Source organism: Halyomorpha halys, unplaced genomic scaffold (genome assembly GCF_000696795.3).
Source record: "Halyomorpha halys isolate HHAL.00 unplaced genomic scaffold, Hhal_1.1 Scaffold146.1, whole genome shotgun sequence".
NCBI lineage: Eukaryota > Metazoa > Arthropoda > Insecta > Hemiptera > Pentatomidae > Halyomorpha > Halyomorpha halys.
In genome coordinates, this window is record NW_027110622.1 from 802,764 (window position 1) to 814,296 (window position 11,533).

An 11,533-nucleotide genomic window follows, 5' to 3' on the forward strand; every position below is an offset into this window, starting at 1 on the left:
AATTTATTTATTCTATTTTATTTAAATTAGTTATTTATATAAATATTTTTTTTAACATGTTAAATATTCTATATTTTTTCCTCTTAAATACCAACTAAGTTTGTTTGACGTGATCAAGTTTGAATTAATTTTATTTTTTAAATACCTGGGATGAACATTGTACATTGTGCCATTAAATGAAACAACCATCCAAATTGTTATCAGTATGAATATGAGATACAAATATTTTTTTGGAAAGTCCATCTCATAGCTTAGTTAGTGGATTTTAGAGATTAGAAATTACTGAGGTTATCAGAAATTGGTTTTGAGGTCGTCAGCCAGTTCATCTCATGGGAAAAGGGAACATTGTTCTAATGTAAATATATTTCAAGATTAACCCTTCATACTTTTCAATTTCTTTATAATCTAATTCAGGACAACATTTCTGACTTCCGTCCACCATGATTGTCTTGTATATACCTCAATTATCTGGGGTTAATAAAATATTTAATTATAAATAAATTATTTAATTTTTTTTTATTGTAATTAATTTTTTGCTAAGATATCATACATTTTGGCTGTCTATCTTCTCTTATCCTTCTTCACCCTGGTCTTTGAAGGACATTGAAATTTAAAACATAATAATTTAAAACATAACCTGGTCATTAAAATTTAAAACATAATAAATAAGTACATATTTTTGGTCAACATTTAAATTTTTAATAGAACTCATAATTTATTCCTGTCAAACATTAACCTCTTCCCGGTATAGGTCGCACCATCTGTATTTTGTGCATGCATAGAAAAAAGATCCAATATTTATTTTTATTAATTTTGTTTCCATTTTGTCTTAATTTCATAGATTTATAAAGGTGAAATTAGTTTCAAATCTACTATGGTTGATACTATCTACGTGTGAGAATATTATTCATGGTGTGATGATAAAGAAACCTGTAATTTTGATATATTTTTTCAATATTAACTTTTAATGGTTAACATTAATGTTTTTATTCATGATTTGTTGATAATGTTGTAACTCTTAGTTATACAATCCAATAAGATTTTTTGGCCTCCTTATTGGATTCTTTCCAATTTGCACTTGATTACTATATAAAGTGAAATAATTATGTAATTGAATCATATATTTTTTTTTTATATAAAACTGACATGTGAGTAAATTCTTAGTTGTGATCAACCATATATACATATATTTATAAATAAATATGTATCACAGAAGTGGCGCAACCAGCACTGGGAAAGTTAAAATATATGGAATCTGCTAAATTTAAATAATACTTAAAAATTAATTTACTACTAATCATCAATTAGGAAATTGACTGAAAATAGAATTTAAACATTTGTTATAAGTTTTTTATTTAAAAATAAACAAAAATAACAGGTAAATAACATTTACAATCTGAAATACATGTTCCCCATTCCCATTCATGAAACTGAACAGTGCATAACAGAGTATCTCTCAAATAAAGCTTGAACTTTTCATAATGAAACAATTTATAAAAACAAAAAAAAATAACATTAAAAAAGAAAGAATTATCTATAAGCATAACAATGAGCTATTATAAAATTAATAATTATAAAACTGGAATGTGCTCTTAAATTTATCTCATCTGTCCATAATCAATCAATACTTCATCAGCAATTCATGACAAGAAATAACATCGCAAAACAACAAATTAAAAACAGTTTATTATATTCAGCGTCCTGTAAGAAAACATTCAATTCACTCTAAATATGTAATTCAGTTTCAATGTTTTTTTTTTTCAACATTTCAAATAAAATTTTGAAAGAATTCTTCACAAAATGAATAGCCTAAACTAAAATTATAAATAATTATAATCACACGTGCTTGCAAATTTTTATTAACAATTTACAACTCACATAAACATATTGTTTGAAATTAGGAATCATTAATTTGTACAAAAAAAAAATTAAACAATAAAATAAGGCAATATAATAAAAAATATTACAATATCCATACGGCTGCTCCCAGGTTTAAGATATATAAATTAACTGATTTGATTCACTACACCTTATTCCGACGTTCTATATGGTAACTCAGCCATCTTTTAAATAGTTATACAGAACAAAGAAGCACCTCTTAATTAGATTTTATTACTCAGGCATTTTTAAGTACAAAATAATAACACAGACACATGGTACCACTTGCAAATATCTAATCTTTAAAGGAGTATTTTGAGAATATACTAATATTTATATATATATAAAGGGTATAGTTAGCACTAGTAGAATATAAGGGGAGATAACTTGTGCTCAATATACCTTAACATCTTGGATTATATAATTATTTCTATAAATATTTATGCTTATTTTATGTTGGGTAGATAAAGCTCTATAAACTAGTTGAAATTCTAAACATTTAGCCATAGAATATTAATATTTAAAACAGAATGATTCATACAATCTACTATCCGGAAATTTTATGGAATAAATTTAATGAATATCGGAGGCCTTAGTGAGATTAATACTTCTCTTTCATTAATGGGTTATTCCCATAAGGTCATTACGTTTCGGAAGGAGTTTCAGAATAAATTTTCCAATTTTCTAAAAACTACACAACAAATATAAGGGAGTTATCTGCCCATAGTTAAATGTAGTATATAATCAACAACTAAGAATAAAATTATTCAAGGAGGCTATAAAATAACAGAACTGGTTTAAACAAGCTCCATCATTTTTTTTAGCTTAAGTTTGTAACAATTTTTTTATTTTATTTCACTTTCCACATATTCAAAGCTATTAGTAACTTACTGTTTGATGCTATATAACAAGTTTTATAGAAATACTGCATACAAACATTAAACACAAAATCTAATTGTATTATATTCTAATCTATCTATATACTACTTATATAAACAAAGAAAGATACAATCAATCAGTGTCTGAATGGGATCATTGATGATTAAATGTTGCAGTAATGAGTTGTGATACAGGAGCATTTGTAGCAGGCAATATCGGAAGGGGGTATGAATGTCGCAATCGAGATGATGTGCTTCATTATTTTCTATATAAGTGTAAGTGTATACATAAATATGTGTGCATAAATATATGTGTATCTATATATATGTATATAACATACATCCGCATACATATACATACACGCACATATATGATATACTCATCTTTTTATATATATATATTTTCAGTGTTTATATTTTTCGGATCAAGGAACATTGCCTGTATGATCTGCAGTCCACTTTGGTAATATAACAATATGTCAGCGGCGCACATTGAAAGAGGAGATCTCTTGATGTTTCTGTACTTGCACAACGGTGAGTCTCTCCATTGTGCCCCAAACCTGCACTGAGATTCTTGTCAATGGTAGAATTTCCTTCCATCTTTGTCCTTCCCCGTCCTCTCTTCTTCAGTTCTTTTCTTGTTTTTATAGAAAACACCTTATCCTACATTCGACAATGATCCAGCCGGATGGAGGTGAAGCGCCGCTTACAAATGTTATATCTCATTGGTGAATTTTGACAGCCTATCCCGCAATGCAAGATTTTCTTTCTTAAGCCGATCCATTTCCTGCCGAAGACCCAAATTCTGGAAAAAAAAAATTAAATACTATTAACAAAATAATATAATAACTGAAACATAAAATTGTTTCACACAATTATCCAATTATAGTCATAAAATTAAATAACAGAAAGTAATATTTTTTTTTTATATATATATATTTTAAGAAAACCAAAAAGTGTATCATCTTTTATATTTATAGATGGAAAGATTCTAACAAACAGATGTTGAAAACCTTAAAGAAGGGTAAGTATTAACTGAATTAAAATGATATCAAGGATTCAAAAGATAATGTTATAATTATCATACTTTATGACATCCTTTATATTCACCAACATCATCATTAATTGTTGTTTTATGACGACAAAAAGTAATTAAAAAAAATATTGGCTTCCTAATCCACCCCATATTCCAGTTAGGCAGTCGATCTTATCTTAATTTTAAAAATATTTACTTATAAAAAGTACAACAGTATTTGAAAACATTTACTTATACTGAGGTATATAATAACTTTCGCTAAAACTACCTTTATTCATAAAAATTATTTTAGTTTTGATCTATACCTGTCACATATATATACTGTACTCTTGAAGCAAATTTAAACCTTATTAAAAACAAAATCAAACTTGATAATGTTTGTAATAGTATCATTAAGTATTTATAATTAGGAGTAATAAACCTAATTAAATATAATAAAATCCAACAATTCAAAACTGCTTCCTAGATATAATCCCACCTGCAACTTATACTTTATGACTGAAAACTAACATCCAACAGCCAAAGATGGTCAAAAATTAGCTATAGTTGAAACTAATAGCTAAAGTTGCCATGGATACGACCCTTATTCATGAATGAACCATTGATAAATAAATATCGTATCCATGGCAATATTAGCTATTAGTTTCAACTATAGCTAATGTTTGCCCAACTCTGCCAACAGCCAAACATTAATACTTTTTATTATTTATTAATTGTAATTTTGTTTTTTTGAAACTTTTTGAATTATTCTATTCAATCTTACACAAAATATCACCAAGTTTTCTAGGAATATATTTTTAAATTATTTTTTATCAAGTGAAATTGTCCTTAATTTGATTTCATGCTAAAATAAAATTTATTTTATTTTAAAATTATGAAAAGTGTTGGTTACTTATAGTATCACTTCAAACCAATAATGTTTTTATTTGTATTTTAAAAAATTCTCTTAATTATTTAATTTTACAGAAGTGCCAATTGATATTTAAAATCTTTCAAAAACCAGTAAATTATAAATCCACCTTAAAATTCAAATATCATAAAATATTGAAATTAATCTGTCTTGGAATTAATTTGCATACATACAGGCGGTCCTCGCACTTACATTTGGCTACATTACTTAGAAAATGGCTTAATTGATTTCAGGTGAGTACTTTTCTACATTTTTTTATTTGGAAATATATTTATTTTGAACATATTAGAATTTGCTATCTACTTTAGAAATGATTAAACACGTTAACAATATTTTGTTTGTAAACACAACAAAAGAAAAATATTTTGATCAAATTCGCCATTATAGTCTTTTTGTTGAATCGTAACTGTGAATGGTAATAGATAGTTCTTGAGTCAATGGATTGGAATTTAAAGTCAGTCTGTAAGAGGAATTATTGAAACCTTGAGTGGCAGTTGCCATAATAAAAGTATTTTCAAGGTCTGTGTTTAAAGTCTCCTTAGAAATATAAATGGGGTGTCAATATCTTTCTAAAATACTTTTGATAAGAATGATAAGATTTTTCTTTATATTTGACTTTTTTGCTGTTCTCCATAACTTAATTCCTTACAAACATAGCGTTTCATAAATGGTTAATTTATTAATGAGATTGCACTTATTTTTTTTATTATGAACTACCTATATCACCAATAAATCCAACTTAAATTTTCATTTTTTATTTAAGTTCTTTTTGAAGTAATTAGATATCACATTCCACAAAAAATGGAAGCTACTGAAGAAATTATATAACAAATTAAGAAAAGAAAGGGATTCTTTGAAATATTTTATACTCAAGTAGGATTTGACTGTTTTTTAGAAAGCATTAATTGATTTCATGTCTGTCTAAAACAATCCAACGCATCTCTATTTCAGTGATTTATTTTTTCTGTAACTTTTTAAAATTATTTTAATAGATATATTTTTCATTAAATATCGGTTTTTAACAGTTATAGGAAATAATATAATTACATTTTCAAAATTGTTCCTAGTATAAGCTAGTTGATATTGTAACTTTAAACTGATATGAAATAGGTTGGCTAAAAACAGGGACCGCCTGTAAATAAATAAATTAATAGAAACATCCGATTTTTCTTCTCATTGGGAGTCAATCTATCTAAACAGATTAAAAAAGTTTAAAGTAAAAGAGGTAATTCTAGATACTAGTTAGAAATAAATCTAACATAATGAAAGTAGTAGCTAAATATTACAAGATGCAAGTAAATTAGACCTCATGGCAAAGCAATCTTCCAATCACTTGGCTATAAGGTAGAACTCACAACTTCAAGACAAACAGGGGTATATTCAGATTGAAAGCGTTTCATAACTTGCTGTTGGCAGTCCAACTACATAATTATGAAATTTTGAATAAAAAAAAAAAAATGCTCCGACGAGATTAGTATGATATTAATTTTGTGGATATCCGAAAGCAAGGACATGATTCAGCCATTAATTAATCAAATTGAATTAAATAAGCCGAACCAATAGAGTTACGGTTCCATAGCCAAGTAGTTAGAAAGGCATCTGTAGCTCATAAAACTAATAATAATAAAATAAAATACCTTAGAGCAAAGCAATGACATCACAGTAATACAAAACATTGTACACAAAATGAACTTGGGAACGTTCTGAAAACATGCAAAATTAGTTATATTAAGTAACAAACAATAGCACATTTAACTTGAGCGGCAAATTGGTTTAATCAGTAATCTAGAACAAAAAGCAAAAATATTTGGCTTTTCAGGAATTGGATAAATCGCTACTTTGCTTAAATAGTGGCAATTCTGACAAAAAAAGTTAATGTTTTTAAAATTTTGTATTTGAGATATCCTTAGAATGTACCTTTGACTGTTGACTTTGAGGCAGCTCTATTAGCTTTGAGGCAGCTCAATTAGCTTTGAGGCAGCTCTATTAGCTTTGAAGCAGTCTTTAGAATAAAGTAAACCCAGTCTAAGGTACTACCATCTTTGAAACATGTCAAATTCAAAATAAAATAAAAATTTCTTTTTTGCAGATTTGCCAATATTACAGCAAGCCAACGATATATGTTATTAAGGAAGGAAAATGTTAAACACAACAAAAAAAAGATTAAACAATTAATACTCTTTAAAAAGCTCAAAATATTATTTTAAAATTTAAGGAGTCACATTTTGCTAAATTAAAATATCTACAAATAGCACTAATAATGCTAAAACGGAAAAATAATATGATTTTGTTTGCTCAATTTTTGCAAGTATTTAATTTTTTAAAAAATTGCCTTCTGTTAGTTTTAGCTCCTGGCTTTATTAATATTTTGATATTTGGTCATTTCTGTAGAATTGTTTTTAAGTAAGACTCTAATGCTTCTCATGTAATCATTAATGGCTTTTTTTTTTTTAGATGTACTTGGTCACAATGTGAAAAAAATAATTTATTTTAATGAAGAAAATTTAGCCTATGTAGAGTGAAAAAATGCAAAATGTGACTTTAGGCCAAATTAATTGTTAGATCTGTAGACTATTATTAAAAAAAAAAAAAATAACAGAGTTAATCACACTTATTTATTCCAGGTTTAGAATACAAACAATATAAAATAAAGGATAATACAAAGGGTCAAAGCTTTCTTAAAATATGGACCATCGAACAAAATATACCATAAAAATGCTAGAAAAATCTTGGTGGTTCTGTTTAAGCAAAAGTTTTACTTTTTCTGCAATAAACCAGCGGTATTCAAACAATGCTCTGTGAAATTCTGCAGTTCTGTGCTGTCTTCCCAAAAGTAACACAGTAACCAGTAAGTGTAAGTAATTTTACAGTCATAAATTTTGTAGTATTAACAAAATTTTATTTTAAAAATTAAATTAAGAAAGCAAGATAAACATAGCTATTAATATTAAGTGATTTTTTTTTAATTTAAAGCTAATATGCAATTATTCTGTAAAATTATTTCCATGTAAGTTCAATTTTATTTAAAATATTTTTAAAAAAATAATTGAATAATTTTCGTGAATGTATAATACAAGACAATTAAAATTACTTATTTTCCCCAAACAGTGACTAGGAATTTAGAGTCGAGTTGTTCTTTATGAGGAAATGTTTCATAAAAAATTTAAACATTAATAAAGATTCCATAAGCTGGAAACGTTTGAAGACCACTGTAGAAGGCGGTGAGGTGATAAATGATCAATATTTTATTCATCTTTATTATTTCTTACAAATTCAGTAACTTTAATCTCTTATAATAGGGATATATATTTTTTCAAACATTTTGTACTTAAATATTTATGAAAAAAGCACTAGGAGGTTATAATTAATTGTATCAAATATTTTAATAATTATTTGTAGTTTTTCTCAGTATTGTAATTTAAGGTTTTAGACAAAACTTTTAATTAAATTAGTATTAACCATTCAGATAAATAATTATAATTTGAAGAGGATAAATCTTTAGGATAAATAAAACCTACCTCTTTTTCAAGGAATCCTGCTCGCAGAGCTATTTGGTTCTCTTTCATCCTCCTTGCATCCCTCGATCTTTTAGCTGCCATGTTATTTTTCCTGCGTCGTGCCCAGTATTTCTCATCCTTCAACCCTTCTGGGACGAACTGTGAGTCCAGCAGGGTGAAAACAGAAATTTCTCATTATAGGTGTATTTGTAAATATATTCTAATTGTAATTTATGCACTATCGGGAGATAAAATGTCAAGATTCAATTATCTTTTCTAAAATAATCCATATAATAATTATTTCAATCTGTAGTGAGCATTCAATAAAATGTATCATTTAGGAATAATTTAATTACAATTTTTTTTAATAGTCTTATTCCTTATAATTTTATAATATGTTGTGGAAAACTTTAGTCAGTTCAAGAATTCTTTTTTTAAGGTATCTGGTCATAAGACATGGTTTCTGACATTTTTTGGAAATTAAAGTTTTTGGCAATATCTGATTTCTTAAAGTTGATTTTACAAGTTTTTAAAGAATGTTTAGGAATTTTTTCAATAATAATATTGATATTAAATTACTTAAAACCAATATTATATTAGTGATAACTGGTTGAAAGCAAAACATGCTAACTGACAAAGATGGCCACCCAACACAATCTGTTTCATAATGATAAAATAAAGAAAATTAAATCTAATATTTTAAATGTCATTAATAGTTCCGACAATAGTTATTTTGGTGATAGCAAAGCTGAAGACCTGAATTATAGTTTCATGAACTGAGTGTAAACAAATTGCATCCAAGTTACTCCTTAAAAATAAAATAAAAGAGATTTTCACTTCTTGGCATGTTTTGAAGAAAAACATAGTATCTATTGTACTCACCAAGTTTTACAGCCTCTTTGTCATTTAATCTACATAACAGAAGTAGATTTTTAACTTTTGTTTCTTCAACTATTAGTCAAGTATGTGATAACTGGACTTAGTAAAACATATACTCATTGTATAATTCAGAATTTACTTTCAAATATTTTTCGTTACATTCCGCAGAATTCAAATTCGTTTTGAGGTAAGCATGGTATCTACCACAGTTACCATGTGTTATGAAGTTACCACTAGGTTTGTCTTGGCTATATTGTCACTCTAGGTCTTGCATGATAGTTGAGAGTATATTAAGCTACTGTCACATTAAAACACATTTGCACGTTTAAAAAAACTTCAAATCATACTGAATGTCAGATACCATGTTTTAGGACTGAGTGCCTCAAATATTGTTAAACATCGTATCTGACACATAATTGGATAAAAAACATGATATCTGCAAGTACCCCAACTCTATTATCTGTTCTTATATCCCCCATAAGAAATGTTGCGAGTAGTAGCTAGTAAAAGTTTTGTTTTTCAATACACTCAAAATGATTGGTCAATATAATTTTGTGATTTTTTTTGGAGCAAAGTACCAAATATTATCTTCAAAACTTAACAATTTATTTCTCACAAGTTTTCATTTTGTCATTTACCATGTCTTACGATGGAACACCTCATTAATGTCAGCTGATCAGCTGTTTTTTTTTTTGTATCTGTTAAATTTTAAAAAATCTACACACAAATTTTTACTAATATATTTTAAGAAACTATAAATATGATATTTACACATTTATAAAACGTATAAAACAAAAAAATGTCTAAAAAAAAACTATTAAACTAAAATATTCTAATTCCTAATAATTTAAATTAGTAAAGAGTGTTCAATAGAATGTCTCACTTATGAATAATTTAATAACAAAATTTTTAATAATCTTATTCCACATTATCAACTTAATATTGTGGGAAACTGATGAACTCGAGAATTATTTAATTGAAGTATAAAGATATTTCATTTTTATACAGTTAAATTTTATAGATACATCTTTAATTCTGTAACGGTTTGAACAGTATACAATGGGATATCAAGTATAGTGTATCATTTTAGCATAATTACAATTTCATTTAAGATTGTTCAGTATTTATCAGCAATCTATCTTCATATATCTTATACTTATCATCTTTACATCAACATCATAAACCATTCCTGTATCTTATTTATTTACTTTTTTTTTTTTTTTTTTTTCGTATCACACAACAAGGCCATAAAATCATTATAAAAGAATTAGGAGATAAAGATAAAACTAAAGACAAAAAAAAGCACTTTAATCTTTCAGGAAATTTTAATGAAAAATTATGTCTAAAGTTCTTAAAAATGGTAAATTATTATATACCAATCATAAATATTGAAAAAACACTAGTTGCTTTATAATTCAATATGTACTAAAACTAATGTTTATGTAGTTAAAAGAATTAATTTATTGAACTAAATTAAATATCTAATATACAAGCTAAAAAAGAAAAAAAGTTAAATAGGTTGCGTTTAATCCTCACCTGTTTTCGTGATTTTTTAACCATTGGTTGTGGTTTGAGTTCTTCATCTGAAAAAGCTCTTGTCCGTGGGTCAAAGGCATCCCTGCTCGATGAGGCAAACGAGAGTGCTGAAAAGTTTCTGCATGTTAAAATAATCAATCAAAATAATTTTTCAATAAATGAAAAATTGATCTTTCTAAGGAAACACAAGGCGGACATGGATGACATGTGTCCTTGCTAAAAGCACAACTGAGGTACTATAATTGAGTAACATCGCCAAGGACACAAGGAAGACATACGTTAATTTATTTTTTCTTTGTCATTTCTCATATTTTAGTAAATATATATAAACAATACATTATAACATAAGCAAATATATATGTATTGAGAAATTCCACATTTTATCATCTATTTAGCTGCAGAAGTTTGAATTAGAATTTCAGATATCAAAAACATGAATAATTCAATTGGATATATTTTATCAATAACAATTATAAAGTATGGTTAATGTTAATTATTAATTATTTAAATATATACTATACTTATATAACTATATATTAAACTATATACTTTAACTATTGTTAAATTTTCATGTCTACTTCCATATGCTTAATTTAATAATTAATGTTTTTTTGTTGCTTTAAATTTTATCCAGTTGAGCAAATTGGCCCGGATCAGACAAAAATGAAACATTTCTCCTTCTCAAATAATAAAATAGTATAAAATATTTATTAAATAAAATTGAATAAAAAAGATATTTCATTTAATCAAGAGTGATTTTCGTCAATCAAATTTCATTTCCTAATCCTGAAATAATAAAATTGTCAACACATGTTAGAACCTAAAAGTATTAGGTTTTTTTTTAGTATATTACTATAACAATGCTGTAATTAAAAAATCACAATTTTCAAGATGCATTTTAAGTTATAAATACTGAAAA

The 11,533-nt window shown here is 26.3% G+C and overlaps 1 protein-coding gene across 11 annotated transcripts in view; it reads right to left on the bottom strand.

The window, feature by feature from the left end:
* Window positions 1-1,328: 1,328 nt before the first annotated feature.
* LOC106678541 (thyrotroph embryonic factor) overlaps window positions 1,329-11,533 on the bottom strand; it is a 680,455-nt gene continuing 670,250 nt past the window's right edge. For 8 of the 11 annotated variants that reach the window (XM_067048773.1, XM_067048775.1, XM_067048772.1 and 5 more), the window contains 3 exons: window positions 10,614-10,721; window positions 8,221-8,366; window positions 1,329-3,561 (listed from right to left, as the gene is read on the bottom strand). In XM_067048773.1, the coding sequence (XP_066904874.1) occupies window positions 3,472-3,561; window positions 8,221-8,366; window positions 10,614-10,721 (344 nt within the window). In that variant the 3' untranslated portion in view covers window positions 1,329-3,471. The remainder of the gene's footprint in view (window positions 3,562-8,220; window positions 8,367-10,613; window positions 10,722-11,533) is intronic. The other 3 variants (XM_067048776.1, XM_014417097.3, XM_014417103.3) reach the window with 1 other exon arrangement.